Source organism: Heteronotia binoei, chromosome 2, assembly GCF_032191835.1.
Source record: "Heteronotia binoei isolate CCM8104 ecotype False Entrance Well chromosome 2, APGP_CSIRO_Hbin_v1, whole genome shotgun sequence".
In the NCBI taxonomy this organism is placed as follows: domain Eukaryota; kingdom Metazoa; phylum Chordata; class Lepidosauria; order Squamata; family Gekkonidae; genus Heteronotia; species Heteronotia binoei.
Window position 1 is genome coordinate 54,905,660 of NC_083224.1, and position 21,941 is coordinate 54,927,600.

Sequence of the window (21,941 nt, forward strand, 5' to 3'; positions counted from 1 at the left end):
CTAAGCCCTGCCCAAATACAGTTCTCTCTGTGATGATACATTAAGGTAGCTGAACACAAAGCAACGTTGTAAAAACAAAAACAAACCCAACTATACAACATTGTTTCATCAGATGCTGCTTTTCAATGGTTCAGACAATACATAAGAGACAATCCCACTTATGTATTTATTCTGGTTATTCATAGACCACCTGAGACTCAAGGTGGATTATGTAGTGTAAGTAAAGTGCAATTCAAAAGATGTGACATCCAATTAACAATGCAATAGGGTTTGGACTACAGAAATCAGAAAGCAATCAGAAATCTACAATAGAGAGGAATCAAACTTGCAACAAATCAAATCCTATTTACTTGCACAAAAAAAGACCTCTTGACTAATTCTGATGAGATGTTACTGCTAATGTTGTCATGTTTGTGCAGAAAGGAAATAATCATAACCTGATGGTTAATTTATATTAACCTGATCAATGTGATATCTGGGCAGTAACAAGGAGTTCAAGCAAAGAACTTTATAGATATTTGTGCCAATAATGCAAAACACGTGCTTTCTAAAGCTCCAGCTCTCTGATCCCACATAAATTCCACTTATTCTAATTACTGTTAATTCAGCTTCACCATGATTTTCTGGAGTAAGTTTAAGCATTTTGGCCTAAATCGGCAAGTGGGTAATTTACCACCACAATAAACAATATTAGATATATAAAAAATGTTTGTATTCCTTCATGCAGCATGCATTCATTCATATATACAAATATGTTCAGATGATTCTAGACTGATTTACAGTTCTCCCCCACACCGCCACCCCATGATATCCACTTGGCAGCTTTTAAGCTGTTGTATCTCTGGACTTGCTTGTCTATAGAACAAAAGAGCCTTTGGTTGATCAATGAAGGCTTGCTGGTTTCGGCATACCAGTGCATAGGAAGCCTGGGGAAAAATATTTACACACTTTGGATGATAAATCCAGGGGAACTGCTCTGATGTATAAGCTACACCCTACTAAATGCAGTTGAAAATGAACTCATTTAACTCCAATATGCTTACACAAGCTTTTTGATGGATACATTCTCCATTAGTTGTCTTAACTGTGCTACTGCCCCACGAGTAACACAATCATCTGCTAATGCAGTAGTGATAAATTTTTATTTCCTTTGGAGATGCCCACTGTTTGTGCCCCTTCCACAACAGTGAAGGGAAACCTTCCAGGGTGGATGATGTACTTAATCACAGGATTAAGATCACTGTGTGATCCAGAAAATCAGTGCTGTCCGTGGATTTCTCCAGTCTGCACAAGCCAACTTAGCATGGAAACTCTCAAGTTAAGCCATTCCTGCTTAAGAACTGCAGTCAGGAGGACCCAAACAACTCACCTGCTGGCCTGGTGGTGAAGAGTTTATTGGGGGCTGTACCTGTAGTGCCATGGAAGGAGACAGGATGGGTTGCTGTGGGACCTGCTGCATGCTGAGGGGCTGGTTGAGGATGGAGCTCTGCGGGTGATGCAAAGACAGCTGCTGATGGAGAGGGGGGCTGATTTGGAAAGAAGGAGGTGGTGAGGCACTGATGCTGGGCAACATAGGCTTGGAGTTGAGGGTCCTGGAGAGGCCGGGGTGAGGGTGTCCACGGTAACTCTGCAGATCTGATGGGGATAAGAAGGAGCCCAAGCCGGGATACGGTGATGAGGCCTGTGGTGGCATCGTGTACAAGGGCTGTTTTGGTGGGATCATTTTTGAAGGTTGATTGGTTTGGGCACTTTTTGTCTCCCCCTGGTCAGCTGAGCTCTGTGGGAGGAAAAACAAACAAATGCAAAGGAAATTGCAAATTAAAGTTATTTAAATGAAGCAAACAAAATGTAGGCACTGGGATTATTTGAAAGTGTTGTCCTTTCCCTTAAAACACATATCCCCTAGCATATGGAAGGTGCTAAGACCAAGCTGTAAGATACACTTGAAACATTTTAGTAATGTTTGAATCTCATTGATTGATGGAAAATAAAACCAAAATCATTGTGCCACTGAGATGTTTTCCTCTGAAACAACACCTTCTTTTTACCAATGTCAAAGGCTAACAAAAACACAGGCAACTGTGTTTATACAATCTATCCTAATTTTATCCCACCCTTCCTCCAAGGAGCTCAGGGCAGCATAGACAGTTTTTTTCCTTCCTTTACTGTCTCTTCACAGCAATCCTGTGAAGTAGGCCAGGTTGAGAAGGAGAGTGGATCACCAACTGAAGATCTGAACTCAGAGCTCCCCAGTCTTTTATGTTAACCACCATCTCACTTTAAATACTGCCTGCCTCAATGCTGCCTGCCTCCTATTCCAAACACACTTCAGTTCTGCTATGATTTCTATGGTTATTGTCTTCTCTCCCACATTCCCCTACAATAAGTTTCCCAGAGATCCCACAATCTCCCACATTCCCCTACAATAAGTTTCCCAGAGATCCCACAAATTAAGTGCCACATACTGTGGACGTCACAGTTCTAATCTAGTGTTTGCTCTGGCTAGGAAGAAGGTGATTTGAAGGTGTGAGGTATTAAAAATGGCCCCCTTGTCATTGACAGATCACTAATTGCTGGGGTTTAGATTCACAGGGATACCAAGACTCTGCATGTGTGGGGGATTAAGATAATCCACTCTGTAACCTGATGGATCTAATTGGTTTTCCTATGGCACTGGGAATTTTCACACGAATGTGGTTGTTGTACATTTTGGTGCCCTGGTTGTCCTCTGGAATGAGGATGTAGCCCAGACAATTGACACAATGGCTCTTGGGCTCTGAAGAGCTGCAAAGACAAGGGAGGCAGCTAGAGCAATAGTGGAGAAAGACTTGGGATGAATCTGACAAGCCATGAGTTACAGATAATTTTAAAGATTACTCTGTGATGATGGTGAAGACACCATATTTCTTGGCTACCATTACATCCATACTGTGTAGACCTGCAGAACTCTTCCAGGTGGTCAGAGCCAGAGGCCTACTGGGTTCCAGCTTACAGGAGGAGGTGAACTGCTCTGCAATCATTTTGCTAATTTATCCAGTCCCAATTTGTCCAGTTGTGAGGGAGACCTTTCACCTTGTCCAGCATGAGGATGCTGAAACTATTCTTGGAAGCTTGAGACCTAGCACTTGTTTGTATTTGCAGTGCCAGGAGGCAGCATCATGGGAAGGTCATGGCTGCTAATGCCCCATTGTTGGCCATCAAGAGGAACTGGTTGACCACTGTGTGAGATAGATCCAAGCAGGCAGCCGTGTTGGTCTGAAGCAGTTGAACAAAGCAGGAGTCAAGTGGCACCTTTAAGACCAACCAATTTTTATTTAGAACGTAAGCTTTCGTGTGCTATTAAGCACACTTCATCAAATGAGGAATCCAGCACAGTGAGCAAAGCCATACATAGCTGAGCAGAGCCATACATAGCTGGTAGGCAGTGGCCCAGAATGCAACATGGTACAGATTCTGGGTCACTGCCTACCAGCTATGTATGGCTCTGCTCAGCTATGTATGGCTTTGCTCACTGTGCTGGATTCCTCGTTTGATGAAGTGTGCTTAAGAGCACACGAAAGCTTACGTTCTAAATAAAAACTGGTTGTTCTTAAAGGTGCCACTTGACTCCTGCTTTGATTAATTGTGTGAGATAGGATGAGACAAGATGCTGTTGAGCTTGAACCTTTAAAGTAGCTATGATGGTAAGGGAGGGAAACTTTTGCTCTAAATTATAATTTTAGAATTGTTTCACCAAGCGCTTTGTGACTGCATGAAGAAAATAGAGCTTGAGCTCTTTAATCAGCAAGAAGATGCAGCTTCTGCAGGTGGAGGAGCAATTCTCATAGTGGACTTTCTCTTGAGTCAGTGTGTTTGCATACAAGTGGGTTTGCTGTTGAAATGTTTGGTATATTTTTGAGTGTGTATGAGATATCTATAATATATTTAGACTGCAGTATACAGGTCGTGCGCATCGAACTTTTGGATTAACAGTTAGTTGCAGTGGCCAGGGGCAGCTTCCACCAGCTTTGGCTGGTGAATCAGCTGTGGCCCTTCCAGACAGGAAAGACCTTGCAAATGCGATGCCTGCCTTGGTAACATACAGAGCAGATTACTGCAAAGTGCTCTACATGGGGCTATCCTGGAAGACTGTCTGGAGCGAAAGTTGTTACAGAATGCTGTGATCCAATATTGACTGGAATAGATCATAGGGAACATACCATTCCACTCCTGGCCTATCTACAATGGCTCCCAATTTTCTTCACGGCCCAATTCAAGGTGCTGGTATTGATCTTTCAAGCTCTGTATGGCTTGGTGTCAGCATGCCTTAAGAACTGCCTTCTCCCATATGAATCTAGCCATTCTCTCTGGTCATCTTTGGAGGGCTACTTAACGTGCTCCAACCATCTGAGGCTAGATGGGTAGTAACGAAAGAAAGGGCCTTCTCAGTTATGGTGCCAAACCTTTGAAACTCTCTCCCCAAACAGAGTCATCTGTCTCCCACTATTGTTTTCTTCCACTGTGTTTGAAGACTTCTTTGTTTTGCTTGGCATACCCCCATTAACTGTTATTGGCCTTCCTCCCTTACTATGTTGTTACACGTTTTTGTCTGTTTACATGTTTTATTGAATTGTTTATATACACACACACATTTTATTTAAATGCTGTTCTAATGTTGAAATGCTCTAATGCCTTGATATTTGCTGCCTTGAGTACTCTATTTGGGTAGAAAGGCAGCACAGAAACGTTTTAAATAACAAAACAGATTTTTAAGACAGGGAATTTCAGTTCAGTGAAAAGAGTGGGATGTCTTCTCTAGCATAAACTGACCTAGCTATGTATTTTAGGACTATGCATCATTTCCCTTTTTTTTTTGCTAGAGTCTTGCTGTTCTATGCTCAAGGCTGACAGTGGGGATAAAAAGGGTTGTGGCTTAACCAGAGGGCCAGATAAGCGAGAGATCCAAGCAGTGAAAGCCCCTTGCTTTCTGTTTACTTTCCAGAGACCTAGAATAGGCGCATAGCTGTCCTTGTTTTCCAAACACAAGGGCCAATGTGAATGCCTTGTTCCCTTGAAGGCCATTTCATCCACTTCTTTAATCCCACAACTGAATCACCAGGATTGGTTTGGGACATAGCATTATTTCCCATGGTAATAGATGGTGATGCAGTAAAATAAGGTTTATAGGTTTTTTGTGAAGCCAATAAGCAAAGAAGGAAAGCTATATTTACTACCATCAAGGGACATCCTGCATTTTGGGGTGTTTTGCTAAGTATAGACCCTCCAGGCTTTTATGACATGTAGCTTTTAAGTTATGACAGTACAAATGGACCCCATGGTTTATACAACACAGCACTTCTATATATTTTAGTTATAAGGCACTTTGAAATAGCACTCTGTTTTACAATTAAGATCTTTATTCATCCTTACAACCACTCTATCATTGTTATTTCTGTTTTACTAACAGAGAATACTTCCAGACAGGCAAGAAGAGCTATGGTTAACATATTACAAAAATATAAAGATTAATAATAAAAATGTCTTCAAACACATTAGTAGCAGGAAACCAGCCAAGGAGGCAATGGGGCCTTTGGATGACCAACGAATAAATGGATTACTGAAGGAATATAGGAAAATGGCAGAGAAGCTGAATGCTTTTTATGCCTCTGTCTTCACTGTTGAAGATGGAAGGTGCTTGCCCACTCCAGAACCACTGATTTCAGGTGGGGTGTTGAAAGACCTGAGTTGGATTGAGGTGACAAGAGAGGAGGTCCTACAACTGGTGGAAAAATTAAAAACTGAGAAGTCACCAGGCCCAGATGGCATAAATCCATGAGTTCTGAAAGAACTCAAACGTGAATTTGTGGATCTCCTGACAAAAAATATGCAATCTATCACTAAAATCTGCCTCCATTCCCAAGGACTATAAGGAAGCTAATGTAACCCCTGTCTTTTAAAAAGGTTCCACAGGTGATTCATGAAATTACAGGCTGGTCAGTTTCACAAAAATACTGGATAAATTGGAGGAATCCAATATTAAAGATAAGAATTAGTAGGCACATTGATGAACAAAAGCAACTGAGGAAGAATCAGTATGGGTTATGAAGGGAAGATCTTGGCTCACTAACCATTTAGAGTTCTTTGAGGGTGTGAATAAGCATGTGGACAAGGCTAAACCAATAGATGTTGTTTATTTAGACTTCCAGAAAGCTTTTGATACAGTTTCTTATCAAAGGCTCCTAAGTAAACTCAGCAGTCATGGGATAAGTGGACAGTTCCTCTTGTGGATTAAAAACTGGTTATTTAACAGGAAACCAAGAATGAATATAATTGGTAGTTTTCACAGTGGAAGGTGGTAAGTAGTGGGGTATTGTAGGGCTTGGTACTAAGTCTGGTGCTTTTTAATTTGTACATTAATTATTTGGAATTGTGAGTAAGCCGTGGAGTCGCTAGGTTTGAGGATGATGCTAAATTGTTCAGGGTGGTGAAAATGAGGGAGGACTGTGAGGCACTCCAGAGGGATCTATTGAGGCTGGACAAGTGGGCATCGATGTGGCAAATGAAGTTGAACATGGGCAAGTGCAAAGTAATGCACATTGGAGCAAAAAAATCCCATGTTGATGGGGTCCAAACTGCTGGTAACTGACCAGGAGAGAGCTCTTGGAGTCATGCAGGCTGATTCTACATTCATGTTTGGGTCTAATTTTCTGAGCACTGAAATCGCCTTCTAGAAATCCGGAGTATATTTTTTCATCTATACTCAACATTTTGCTCCTGGACAACTTCCCCTCCACATTTGCTTGCTTTACTGGAGGGGGAGGGAGGGGAGCAGGTTTAAGAGTTCCTTTGTTCTTTCTTGAGAAACGAGTTTATTGCCCTGTTTCCCAGGAAAGATATCCTGGGAATGCGCTTCCCGGAAAACCCTCATTCAAAAGTAGTCTTGGAAAGTCAGGGGCAACGCCGTGCTGAAAACGGTGTCAGAGCCAATTCAGGAATTTAAATGTAAATGACAGTCAAAACACCGGAGCAAAACAGAGTCAAGGCGCATTGTAATGTAGATGATCACTTCTGAAAGCACAGCATTACTGGATCTTTTGCCCAGTGTAAAATTAGCCATAGATAACTCACTGAAAATGTTGAGCACCTTCAATAAAAAGGCGAATACTATTCTGGGAATTATTAGGAAGGGAATAGAAAACAAATCAACCAGTATCATAATGTCCCTGTATAAACTGATGGTAAGGCCTCACTTGGAATACTGCATACAGTTCTAGTCACCACACCTTAAAAATGATATTATAACATTGAAAAAGGTGCAAAAAAGGTAACCAAAATAATTAAGGAGATGGAACATTTCCCCTGTGAAGAAAGGTTAAAGAGATTGGAGCTCTTTAATTTGGGGAAACAATGACTGAGAGGTTACATGATGGAGGTTTACAAAACTATGCATGGGACAGAGAAGATAAAGAAGTACTTTCCTCATTTTCTCACAATACAAGAACTCATGGGCACTCAATGAAATTGATAAGCAATAGGTTTAGAACAGATGAAAGGAAGTACTTCTTCATCGAAAGAGTAATTAACACATAGAATTCACTGCTGCAGGAAGTGGTGGCATCTACAAGCACAGACAGCTTCAAGAAGGGATTGGATAAACAACCTGCTGCTGCAATTTGGACCAACTGAAGTTTCTGAACAGTTTGCAAAAGAAGTTCCATGTTAGGTGCACTACAGTAATCTAGCCTGGATGTGCATGGATCACTGTGATCAAATCACTGTTATGACAGCAAGAATTGGAGGCACCTGGATCCATATGATTTGGATTCCTGGTCATTACGTAAGGAATAAACCATGTATGTTGGTCTGAACATAGCAGCAAACCCTGGTAAGTCATAAACCAGAAAGTTTTCAGTTCTCAAACTGCATGCCAAAGAAGGAAGGAGAGAGAGATGGAATGCTGAATCCTGATGTTCATTCTTGTAATAACAAAGCATGATTTATAGTCACATCCAAATGCAGCCTGAATGATGGGCGCTTCCCAAGGCCACACTGTGATTTCACAGCAGAGGCTTGAAAGTATGTCAAAATCCCACAGTGCTTTCTATTGAACCCTGATTGCTTGGGACAGGGAACAGCATCTCAGTGATGATAAGGCTTAGAAAAAGTCTGGATAAAAACTGGTGGTTCTTAATTCTTAAAGTAAAGGTAGTCCCCTGTGCAAGCACCAGTCATTTCCGTCGCATGGGTGACGTCGCATCACAACATTTTCATGGCAGACTTTTTACAGGGTGGTTTGCCATTGCCTTCCCCTATCATCCACACTTTCCCCCCAGCAAGCTGGTACTCATTTCACCGACCTCAGAAGGATGGAAGGCTGAATCAACCTTGTACCGGCTACCTGAACCCAGCTTCAACCGGGATCAAACTCAGATCATGAGCAGAGAGCTCAGACTGCAGTACTGCAGCTTTACCACTCTGTGCCATGAGGCTCTTCTTCTTAATTCTTACAGACTAACTAATGAAGGCAAAAAGCCTCAGACTGAGAGAGGTTTAGCTGAGTACAGTATATGCTATCTGCCATGCCACCTGCTCCATTCTGAGCATCACTTCAAAAGCAGGGCTTCTGTAACAATTATTATTTTTTACTTATTTATCTATCTAAGGCAACCAATGAGATTTTAAGCTATTTACTAGCAAAGCTATGGGGGCTTTTTTGCTGCTAAATATCCTAATTTCAGGTTTATTTAAATATGAAAGTCACCTTTTAAAACTCTCCTTTAAAAAAAAGCTCATAACAGTTATTATTGCTGCTTTGCTAAATGTGGCAAGATACTGTGCCAATGAATTATATGCAGCGTGAATGGAATACCAATATCCAAATATCCAACCTTTAATACATTCAATGCTGTTATGAATCTTTTTAAACACTTAAACCAACGAAAGGGACTCAGATTATTTCCTTTTTGACCTTTTCGCTGCAGCTCTTAACCTTCAAGTATGGCTCTGTTAACTCCCCAGGCAAGTTCCTCAGTGCTTATTCCTCAGCATGAAGTGTGTGTTTACCTCAGTTTTAATTACACTAAAATTAAAATTATGGAACTTTTTTTTTTTTTTAAATGTAATTCCATTCAATATTAACTTTAAAACTGCAGTCTCTGCCTGGCCAGTTTCATTGCCAACTTAAGCAACTCTATGTGGTTTTTGAGAATTTAGCCATCCACACCAGAGGTCAAGTCCAGTCCAAGAATGCTTAGTATCCAGCCTTCTTCTACTACTGACAACCTCCAGGCCAAGGGCTAAGCTGCACATTATTACTTGTGACATGACTTTGGTAATCCTTCCTCAGTGTATTTAAGCTTTCATCAAATCCCACCAAATTCTCTCCTGTCACTGCATGGGTCAGCATCTACTGGCTAGTTAACTTCCCCTCTAGGCCCACTTATCAAAATTTCTTCCTCATTTCCAGTTGTTACTACTTCTTTGTGCTGCAACTTATGGGTCTGGAATAGAAAACAGTATTTTTCATTGCAAAACCCAAGTGCTTTCCACTACACTTTGCTTAGAGGTACCACAGACGGCACTGTGTATTTCTTACCTCTAATCCCATGAAGTAAGAGCTTGCAAGACTCAGCATATGAGGTGCTGAGGATTTATGCTCTGCAAGTACGATAGAATAATATGAGACATACGCTGAGAAGGAACAGCAGCAGGCATGGCCAGATTTTAAGAGTGGAATGGGAAGCATTGTTCCAGACAGCAACAGAGAGTCATGTTGGGCAGTTTTCAGTTATCTTAATGATCATGTACATGACTCAATACCATACTGTAGACCCATGAGACTCACAGGGGAGGAGAATTTCCTTTCTCCCACTATTCTGGTTCCCATCGACAACCCTTTAGCTCCATTTTCCTTTCTTCCTGGTTCAGCTTCCTCCCACTCCTTCCCCCAGTCCCATGCCTGCCCACGCTTTCTCTCCCTTCCCTGACAATCTTTCCATTTCAACGTGGGGTAGATGACTACCAAAATCTTGCAAGACTACCTCTCAGGATCTCAGCAGCCATTTTAAGTTGTTTGGTTAATCACGCACAACACTGTCTATGATTGCCAAGGGTTAGGCAATCCAGAACAGCTGTTGAGATCTTTTGAGGATAATCTTGCAAGATCTTGGCACAAATTATTTTCTATAGATTTTTCATCCCCCCTTTCTTTTGTTATGGATGTATGTTATGTTTAAGCTTTTCCTACAAATGAGCCCCAGAGAGCACTGAGGTCAGTGGGGAAAAGCAGACTGAATATCCCTGGGCCAAAAGAAGTTAAACTTCAAAGCACCCGCACCCGGGCCTTTTCTGTTGCGGCCCCACAACTCTGGAACCAACTCCCAGAGGAGGTGCGGGCCCTGCGGAACTTAGACCAGTTCCGCAGGGCCTGCAAGACCGCCCTCTTCAAACAGGCGTTCACCAATAACTGAATTAATGTTTACCGCCAGATTAGTAACGTTTACCGCCAATGTTGACTTAGGAATGTTTTAATTAATTATTGATTATTGACTGATTTTAATGTGAATTTTAATGTGAATTTAATGTTTTTATTACTATTGTTTACCTGAAATGCTGTTAGCCGCCCTGAGCCTGCTTCGGCGGGGAGGGCGGGATATAAATAAAATTTTACATTACATTACATTACAAATCTGGAAATTCTCTGAGATGGGCAGACACATCTCCTCAGTCTCTATTTGATATGCCAGGGCCAGGATCAGAAATGTACATAAGAACTTCTTTACTGAATCAGACAAAGTCCAACATTATGTTTCTGACTATGGCTATCCAGATGCCTCTTAAATAATGCATCCCCTTCTCTGATACTGTTGTACCTTTTTTGCTCATTTACTAATACTCCCAAACTGAAACGATCTGTCCTTTTACATGTCCCACTAACCTCAGTTTTAATTACACTAAAATTTAATTCCATCAATCCTATCTCTTCCAAAAACTTCACCATTCTAGAAGTTCTATAATCACAATGATGAAAATCTGGCTGAACGTTATGTGTATGTGGAGTGGAATTTCAAATTATTTGATGCAGAATTCTGCAGAGCCTGGATACAAACTCTCTCATGTTTTAAATCAGTCTCAAGGGATAAATCACCAGATCACCTGTATGTTTAGTTCAAGACACCCTTCCTTGGCAGAAGACTGTTTAGAAGAAAATGTGAACTGCAGAGTACAGAGAACCACAAGGGCTCTGAAATGGTATGAATGTGAACTGAGCCAGTCCTATTTTAAGCTTTTGAAAGAACTGTGCAGACAGTTTTGTCTTTGATTCTGAGGGTAAACAAAAACATACTGGAACCTTACTACATGGATGAGTAAATGTATTGTTTCTATTTTATCGATGGTTTTGGTTCTCTGTTTTTCACTGCTGGTTTTGTACATTAATTTGTATTGTGAATGAATGTTGTATGGTCTTGACAGTACAGTATTAATATAAATAGCATTTCAATGTACATTGTGCACCATTTATATATGCAGTGTACATGCAATTTATATTGCTGATCTACTGATGCACAAACAATGTTGAAAAATGCATACATTTTATGGGAAACATTTGGTGTGAGAAAGAGAATGTGGTGTGAAAATACATCACAGACCTCTTTGGGGAGAAGCAAAGTCAAAATGGTGACTGAAACAGAGATAAGAATTTTAAAATCATCTATTCCTTGCCTAGGTGTGCACAACCAAGTTATAACTGAGCCACTCTGTGGGAAGGGCGGGATATAAATTACAGAATAAAATAAATAAAATAAATAAACTCTGGTTATAGGTAGTCTTATCTCAAAATACTGTACAAACCCTCAGGAAACCAGGTCTTACTGATGCAGCAGAAGAAAAACTGGCATCTTCACAGTGTTTTCTTGAGCCATGCCACAGAGTATTTCGCTTAACTCTCACAGAAGGTAGTTAACACTGAAATTAGTTTGGATAGCATGGTTACAGTGTGTTTCTTATAAACTTGCTCCTCCCCAGAGATTTTCATGAGTTGCAACTAATTTATCATTGCCACATCCACAGTGATTCACGTATGAAACATAGTCCGTTACCTTGGAAACCAAGCTGGCCCGGTAGGCTGCCAGAGCTTTTAGATACTCCTTTTTTGCTGCTTCGGTCTTCCGTTTATATGCCTAAAAAGGGTCAAGAAGAGAACATTAATTAAAGCAATGGAATAGAATGGTGGCACTCCGACCATGCTATGGCTTACCACTTACATGTTGCCCAAGTGAGTACATCTGATGTGGAAACATAACTGATGCTGCTTTCAAAGAAAGAAGCTCAAGCCTGAATTGAACCACACTCCCCCATTAAACATAAACTGGAATCTAGAAATTGGAACCCTGTTGCCATCTGGCCTTTCTGCTTAACACTGATTTTGCTTTCCCATAATATCAGAGAGCTCAGTGTGAAGCGGATACAGGTTCCCTCTTAGTTGTGCATTGTTATTAAACTTCTTGTTTTGACAAGAAAAACAGAAAAGACCCCTCCAAATATAGATCCTTTTCTGGTGTGCCCCCACCCCATTTTCATAACGCAACTTTGTTGCTACAGGAATCTGGCTAAGATTGTTCTGTTTACTTATGCCTATCTAGAACAAGAGTCCTCAACATTTTGGGGCCTGTTGGGCACCTTTGGAACTCTGACATTGATGATGCTCACAGTAAAAAAAAATGGCTACCCAAAAATGGCTGCCACAGGAGGTGGAGCCAGCCATACAATGGCTGCTGCAGTTTACCTTCAGTCACATAGTGAAGAACCTTGTGATGTGGTAGCAACTGCTGCCAAAGTAACATTTTTAAAAATCTGCACAGCCAATCAAATTTCCAGTGGCCAATCAGAAGCCTTTCTGGGCAAAAGCTCCACCTGGGTTCATCTACCTTCTAAAAGCACTTGGTGGGCACCAGAAAAGCTGTTGGTGGGCAGCATGGCACCCACAGAATCCACACTGGGGCCTTTGTTCTAGCATGTGTGATATTTCTTGGCCTGGTTTTAATGCTGTTGCTGACTTTTAAAATGTTTTAGTACTGACACCGTAGCATGCTATTTTAATGAGTGGCTTTAAAAGTTTATTGTATTGGAGTTTTAGTCCTTTTGATTGGAAGTTGACTAAAAATCACACTGCTGAAAGATGGGATATAATTTTTACCAAATATCTGCCCAGTCAAAAGAAAGAATTTTATTTCTCTACAGGGCTTTTTTTGAGCAGGAACACAGTTCCAGCTGGCTTGGCATCAAACAGTGTGGCCTAATATGCAAATAAGTTCCTGCTGGGCTTTTTCTAAAAAAAAAGGCCCTGTTTCACTGACAAGCTTAGATTCATAGCTATTGAAGCCAACACACTAACACTCTTAGTGAGTGACATTTTTCAATGGTTTCTTGAAATAGAGAAAGAAAGCCATCACTGTAGGACTTAGTGTGCTTGAATTAAGAGAGACCAGATATTGCTCATGTTGGCACTGATGTGAATCCATTTTGGTTGCCTTGAAATCTGCAGGTTCCAGCTTCTTCTTTGTGTTTAGGAAATTCTCTGTAGTGAGGCTGTTCAATAATTACTGTTGTCAAAAGCAAACCAAACCAAACCCAACAACTTTGTGATGAGATAATGGCTTTCTGGTCTCAGACTGCATTCAGAACAATACCTTGTACCACCATCTACAGTGCAGTCCAGTTTCGATATGTCAAGAAAATCTGAATGTTAACCCTGGGCAGCTACCCAGTTAGTAGCTGTTAATATTCATGCTGGGAAAGCAAACTTTTCTGAAAATCCCCCGCAGTTGCCCTAATATTAGGACATTTAGCAACTGTGATGTTTTAATTTGCATTACATTTATATAGGGTAAAAAGTCGATTTAGGTTATTTATATGTAGCTGAAATCTGCAGTTTTCAAACTTTGCTACAAGGAAACTTGCTCTACAGTTAACGTGAAACCAATTTGAGCTTTAAAAACCAATCCCAATTTCTGCAGAAGTCTCTCAAGAGAATATCTGGTTTGCAACGAATAAATTTCTTCCTTTTAAAAATTTACTTTAGTTACACTCAGAAAGATTTAGCTCCAGCGAGAAGTTGCAGTTTTTGTAGATAATGATCCTCTTCCTTTCTCTCTTTTTCTCTCTTGCTCAAGGTAAAATGTTAGAAGAGAGCTTAACCAGCATTTGATCTTCTTAATCTCAAATTGAATTGATACTCATGCGCAGAAAACTCTTAAGAAAACCAAAGAAATCCAAGAATAATGGCTATATGAAATGAAGCTGATGAATTCAATAAGTCACATCCTTCATACTTTTCTTAGGTCTGATGTGTTAGTTCTTTCACGGCATTCCCCCTCCCAGTGCTGGTAGTATGATAACAGTACAAATGAAGCAGAGGAAGAGAAATTGAGAGAGGGGATGAGCCTTGCATTCCATTTTCCTAAACCCTGATTTCAGGCCTGTCCCATAAATCAGAGTAACTTAAAATGCAGTTTGGGTTTGTAAGGAAAGAAGTGAACTTTTCTCATGACCATCTAGCAATATGAATATGGGGGGGCAGAGATTCTCCTTGCCAGGAACTCACAGTGTTACACTGCCTGAAGTCACTTCACTTTCAGATTACCTCAGTGCACTGCCTAGAAAATGTGCTAATTGCTCAGCCCTAGGAACTCTAACAGGTTGAATGGCAGTTTTAATGCAGACATCATAATTGCTTTCAATCTAAAACTGAACTGGTTTCACTCTATTTTCTAAAGCAAATGATTTCGACAGAGATGCTATTCCTTATTCACAGACAATAATAGTCAATGGAAATCCCCTTCAAAAACCTGTAACTGTTCTGGGCAAGTATGTTAATTATCATGGTCAACTTAAGTAGTAATGTAATTGTTACACTAAAATGTGCATTTCTGGAGCAGAATCTTTTCCAGGGTACAAATTACAGCAGCCATTTGATATTTTTCCATGTGGAGCATCCCCATAGATATAGTTGTGTGCAGGAAGTACCATCTGATCTAGGTCATAAAGAGCATGTGTCCCATGGCAATACCACATGTCCCATGGCAGATGTTATTGCTTCCAGCTAGTACAACACAGATAGAATGGAAGATAGCTTGTGCTGGTTATGTACTGTAATAAAGTGATGATGATGATGACAGCTATCTTGAAAGGCACAGACAAGACTGAAAATCAAGATTTCCCTCTTTTAATGTTTTTACTTGTTTCTTGATTTTTGAGGATTCTAAAACACATCACTGTCAAAATTACAGGTTTTCTCCAATAACCATACTTGTTGGACTTGCAAGAGTCTTATGCAATTCATCTGTTTATGGCTTTAATAGTTAAACATCAACTATTCAATGAGCCAAATTATGGTGTTTGGCAACCAAACAATGAAATATCAATGGCCATGCAACACAGCAGTTATTGACCCTTTTCTTATTTGAGAGTCTTCTTTTTTTTCCAGAGTAAGTGGGAGGGAACGTTTGTTCAGTCCCATTCAAGATCAAACAACTGCCCACAAGGTCCTTATCTTGCAGAGGGCCTCTAATCAAGACTATTCTAAAATATAGGCTTGTCTTCATTTGACAAATTAATTTAAGTGATGTCTACAGATTTTTCTGTAGACATATTGCCTCACAAACACATATACAGACAAACTCATTGAGAGCCAGACAGTGTGATAACTTGTTGGACAGTGTCAGCAGAAAAAGACAGGTCTGGATTCAGGCCCTATCTATCACTCAATAGGTGGTTGGCATTGTTAGCACTAACTGTGTAGTGTAGACTGTCTGTTTGGGGATGTTTTCATGGTCCCAGTCTAGCAAGGATCACTGCACTGGGATTTCTTCTTGGTGCAGATCACCTATGCTGGATTGGTATTTAATGCTTTAATGTAAGTTCCTTCCTCTCTATGATGATCTGATTAAATGTCAAATATGGCTGTTCCCCTTCCAATTCTTGTTCCAGGTTGCCTCTTACAGCTTCCTTTTAACAAGAATAACAACAGGGACTCTAACCTAAACAATGCTCAGATGAAATAAGTGTCAATGCATCTTTAGAATTTGCAAAGTCCTTGTTTTGTAATGTTATGTTAGTCCTGGTACATGTATAATAGAGAGTACCAGTAGAGTGCACAGTGATTGGCAATGATGAGAAAGGACAGAGTGGCATCTGCTGCATTCCACCATCACAGGAAACTTGAGTGAATTGCACACACATACATACCTCTTACATTCATATATATATATGTATACACACACATACATATATACACCACACACTATATTTCACAAACACATGTGACTGTTCCATACTTTTCCACCCATCCACAAATATGAATCCACCAATCTCCATCCCTCTTCCTCCTTTCCTTTTTAGCAGCTGAGATGCTAGTAAGAAAGATAATGAGGGAAAATGCTGGCAGGCACTCCAAGCTTCAGGGGTGGGGATCAAGTGAGTATTCAAGCCCAATCAAACTCCTACATTCTAGTGTTCAGCATGTAATATTTACACACCTCCTGAGAGGATTAGTTCTATCTCTCACTATTTGAGGGGGGGGGTCTATCCCATTGATAATGATAATTTCCTGTTCTCCCTAACCTTCCACATTCTACCTTAATTCACATGCAGATTGATGATTTGGAAACAGGATATAGATTCTCTGTTGCTTAATTAGAAAATACAAATGGAGACCCACAAGACTTGGGGGAGAGAAATTCCTAAACACTGACCTGTCACCTGTTAATTGCGTGGCCTGAATTAGGTTGAGCAGCCTCTGCCAGGATGTGCCAGCCAGTTGCTGTTGTGCCAGTTGAAGTGCAGAGGAGCCAGCCAGGACCGTTGTTGCTGCTATTCAAACAAAGCAGTCCCAGGACCAAGGTAACAGGCAGATGGCATAATGGGAAAGTTTATGCTTCCTCTAGCTGGGACTCTCCACCTGCTTAGACCTTTGTCTCCAGAAGAAGCTCCCTCCCAACCATTCAAGATTTCAGCAGAGGGGTATGATGCATCCTGTTACTCATGTGTCTACAGCTAAAGCTGGATGCATCAATGGCTTTGGGGACAATGGGACTTCACCTTGCCAGTTGGTGTACCTGTAGGCTGCCTCAGTGGTGGGTGGGACAAAGGCCCCTGAAGGATCCCAAGAGCCCTGCATGGCTACCTCCCCACCTGCCCCCAGCCTTAAATGTGCTGGCTGTGAGTGAAGGTGCACCAGCCATGCCAGTGCCAATGATGCTGCTGGCTCAAACAGCAGTTTCCCTCCCTTCAATATCTGCCGCAGGAGGGGAGGACGGTGGACACTGCCAGTCTAGTGGAGATGCATTGTTTGCACAAATACTGTTTTGTGGTTTTTATTTTAAAAATATTTCAGGTCTTTCTGCAGACCTAGGGGATGCCCCAAATCCAGATAAAAATCTTCCTTTTCGCCAACTGGTCCTGATTTATGGATCAGGTAGGTCCAGGCTGACTATTAGAATATACACGTGGGAACCCACAAGGACTTGTGCGGTGCACCTCCCCTACTATTTCCTCTTCCTGAAAGCCCCCATAGCTTCTCCCATTGTCTGTTCCTTCTCTCCTTCCTACCCAACAGCCTACCTATCTTTATCCATGATGTAAGTATCCGCAGATAGAGCCAGGTTGAGTATTAGAATACATGATTAAAGATCGCTGTTTTCTAATGGCAGGTGCTAGCTATTATTTATATATTCTTCCTTCAGAGTCTTCAGGAGGGAACTTTCATTATACTTAAACTTAATTGACTAAAAGCCAGATGGTGAGATCAAACATGAACATTATGGGAGAGAGATTATTAGCAACAAAAACTTTACATCTTACTATGAATTCCCCTTTTTAAAAGTTCTACATGCTGTTCAGTAGAATCATATAGAGCAGGGTTTCCCAAACTTTTCTTTCCCGTGGCCCGGTTATTTTTACACTTCTCCTTCATGGTCCACTAAAATTTGGGGGTGGAGCCAGGAGACTTTGGGGGTGAAGCCAGGAGACAGGAATCATGGCATTTCCTGTGGTGTCAAGGACCAAGTGATGTCACTTCCAGGGCACACTGAACAAAAACTCCACCTATTCCTGTGATGTCACTTCCACGGCACTCCCTCAAACCTGCCTCTTCTTTGGAAGTAAATTCATTTTCAGAAAAATCTCTCTGAAACTTATGCTGAACCAAAATGGGGGTGGAAAGTAGGCGGTCCTCTCTTTTCACCCCCACACCTGCATGCACCTATCTGTTTGTGTGTTCTTCTCCAGCTTGCAAGCACTCCTAATGCCCATGTTCAATTGTCTGCACCATCTACAAATCCCTTTCTTAACAGCACTGGCCAGTGTATGCAGTTGGGAGTACTGTTGCCATTGCCATCAGGAATGCCAGCACTGTGTACCACTCGCACTGGGCCCTGGCAGCTGCTCTACCTCAAAATATGCTGACACATTTAGTAGGCCCTTCCTTCAGCTGCTACTCCTGGAACCCTGCCTCAAGCTACAACAAAGCTTGCTTGGTTTCAAGAAAATCTTTCGACAGCTATTTTTCATGCTTTTCCTTGGCTGAAACACTAGGAAAGGTAGCAGAGAATTGTACTGCAATTAATGAATTAATTTCAAGTTATATGAAGTTCATACAAGCTTTTCTGCAGTTATACCAAAAAGGATATTTATGAGGGGCTTGCAGCTTTTTACTGGTTGCATTTCCCATGCCTTTAAAAGCAACCTGTTGTGTAGATATTTAGCCAATGAACTTCTTTTATCCTTTTTAATATCTACAGGAGGAGTTTAATTTTGGTGTCAGATAGCTGTTAAAAGCAGGACCAGTAAAATGGTGCCAAGTCCATAGTACCATCACTTCCAATGCTGTTGAGATATACAGCAGTAATCTCCAATAATCTCTTTCTGCTCCACACCTCTTACTCTCACTCACTCACACAGAAATCTCATAGAAGGCTACAACTGGGGGTGCCAACTTTTCATTGGCAGAGTTCCTATGTCTGCAACAACAGTATGATGAACAGAAAAGTTTCATCCAGTAAAAATGGAAGGAAAGAAAGAAAGAGAAAGGGAAAGATAGAAAGAAAGAAAGAAAGAAAGAAAGAACATAAACATAAGAGGAACCATGTTTGATCAGGCCAGTGGACTATCCAGTCCAAAATTCCCTCATACAATGCCCCAAAAGCACCAGAATGTCCACCAGTGGGGCCAGGGCACTAGAAGCCCTGCCACTGTTGCTTCCCCCCCTCCCAGCACCAAGAATACAGACGGAGCATCACTTGCAGGGAAAGAAAGAAAAAGGGGGGGGGGTAAAGAAAAAGCCTTCCTCACCATCAGATGACCCCAGCCAGCAAAAATCCTGCCAGGGGTCGTTTGGTAAAAAAAATAGCTACTGGAATGCCCACTCCCCACCCCTCCCGGTTGAAAACACACACACACACACACACCTTCTTTACCACCCCTTTACCGGGGAAATCTCCCCAAAGAACATACTGCAAGACACATGAAAGCTCATACCTTGAAGAACACTTCATGGGTCTAAAGTGCCAGTGGATGCCAGCTTTTTTCTCAAACACTGGGAGCAGGGGAAAAGGAAGGAGAGGCAGCCCAGCTCCTCTCTGCACCACACAGAGACGGGGCGGGGTTACCTTTGCTGGGGGCAGGGCTAGCTTTGGCTTTTCTTGTGACCCGGTAGTGAGGCTTCCGTGGCCCAGTACCGGGTCATGACCCTGAAAATGGGAAACACTGATATAGAGGGTTTGGAATGAATGAACAATAACAAAGTACATGTAGCTGATGCATTGTAAAGATCACCGTCCAGACTATGATTTAGGAGATCTGGGTTCAAATTCTCACTGTGCACAAAGCTCACTAGGTGACTTACAGGCAGCCATTGTCCCTCAGCCTCACCTACCTCAAAAAAGTTGTTCTGAAGGCAGAATGGGGAGGGGCAAGAAAAACCATGTACAATGGGGTAACCTAACAGAACACAAGATTCTTCTGTGGACTTCCCCACCATTCTGGTTTTTCTCTTCTTGCCTTTTCTTTTGAGAAAACAAAAGGAAAAGGAAAGACTGGGCATCACTTGTGCTGAAGACCAGCAGGATTGGCCTCTCCCTTGGAAACCCCCTCTCTCTTGTAGGCAAGGATCTTTTAAATTTGCTTCACAACTTTCACTATCTAGTAGCTCACAAAAATATCTGATTTGTTTATAGTCCAATAATAACTATTAACTATTCTGTCCCACAAATACAGGAAAAAAACATTCTACATTTTTTTAAAAAAATCATCCTCATATGATACAAAGTTGGAACTTGTGGATTCTTTCTGCTAGAGGAGGTACTCTCCTCCAGTGGAAGGTGTGCTTTCCTGACAACAGCGACCACTTACATCAGAGGAGGAACAATTCCTTCTACCACAAGTAATTGCTTCTACTAAAAGAATGGATCTGAAGGGTTCAATTCACATGCCTGTCACTTCATTTTCCTTTCTTATTTGGTAAAAAGGTAAAGGTAGTCCACTGTGCAAGCACCAGTTCTTTCTGACTCTGGGGTGATGTTGCTTTCACAACGTTTTCACGGCAGACTTTTTATGGGGTGCTTTGCCATTGCCTTCCCCAGTCATTTACACTTTCCTCCCAGCAAGCTGGGTACTCATTTTACCAACCTTGGAAGGATGGAAGGCTGAGTCAACCTCGAGCTGGCTACCTGAACCCAGCTTTCACCGGAATCGAACTCAGGTTGTGAGCAGAGCCTAGGGCTGTAGTAATGCAGTTCTTATCTAGTAGAGGAAAGCTAATTTTATTTTGTTAAACTCAAAAGTAAGATGAAATCGACTGCAAAGTTTAACTTTCCAGTAAGATTGTAATTTCCCATTCTAGCAATTATCATTTGCAACTACTGCTGTTCTCCCTCGGTGTTTTATATGACCATGTCTTGCTCTTAATTTGTATTTTTTCACTTTTTTATTCTCTTTGGAAACAATGAAGGAAATAGAGACTACTAAGCTATAAAATGGCAGACCCCCCCCCCCAAAAAAAAAGTTTTCAAAAAGGAAGCAGAGATTCTATTTTTGCCTTTTTAAAAACAACTGCTCTTTCTGATATATGTGCATGGCTTCCCACTGCAGCAAGACCTATCTCACTTTTCATGTGTTAATATGATTACCTGTGACCCTATTTAGAATCTGCACTCACTGTAGCACCCACTTGGCCTTGTTGACTATAATGAGAAGTGTGTAGTTAAAACTAACTTGACACCTTGAAAATCCAGGGCAAAATGTGAATAGCACTTCCTAGAAGGTCTGCTTAAAATCTGTCCATGCAAGAGAGAGAGAGAGAGAGAGAAAGAGAGAGAGCGCTTTGCAGAGAGGAGGCTCATTTAAATACCGGCAGTATTGGCCTTTTTTCTAATTGAATCATCTGTTCCTCCAGAGAGATATTACGTTCAGTCATTTATCAGATAGAAAAAAATTTAAAATATTCTTGATTTTTTTGGGTTTTTTTTTTTTTGCAGATTATCTGCCATGCCTGTGGGTTTATTTTCTTATTTGTCAGCCAGGGTGTTCATTAGTCATTAAGCGACTGGGTGGGTGTTGGGGGTGGGGGGAGGCAGCAAATCTGTTACTGATTATTGAGTGTGTCTATGTCAGGGGGAAATCAGAGCTGATAGAAGCATATGTCAGCGACACAATCCTGACGCCTCTCTATCTCACCCAAGCAACTAGTAATTGTGCCATAATGAAATGTTCAGTTTTGATAGCCGGTTAATTAGACAAGTCAATTATTCCAAACCCTGCTGACACCCACAGAATTGTTCCGTGTCAACTATACATGCAAAATGAGAGGAGTAGCTGCTATTCGTAAACTTGGAATTTCAGCTTGCCAGTTTGGAACAGAACAGAGTATTGAATATATTCCCATCAACTACCACTGACCAATGATAGCT

At 41.3% G+C, this 21,941-nt stretch overlaps 1 protein-coding gene across 4 annotated transcripts in view; it reads right to left on the bottom strand.

Moving 5' to 3' along the window:
* The window catches only part of TOX2 (TOX high mobility group box family member 2), a 351,639-nt gene that overhangs the window by 15,068 nt on the left and 314,630 nt on the right, over positions 1-21,941 (bottom strand). For all 4 annotated transcript variants that reach the window (XM_060231005.1, XM_060231004.1, XM_060231006.1 and 1 more), the window contains 2 exons: positions 12,078-12,158; positions 1,370-1,777 (listed from right to left, as the gene is read on the bottom strand). In XM_060231005.1, coding sequence (XP_060086988.1) covers positions 1,370-1,777; positions 12,078-12,158 — 489 coding nt within the window. The remainder of the gene's footprint in view (positions 1-1,369; positions 1,778-12,077; positions 12,159-21,941) is intronic.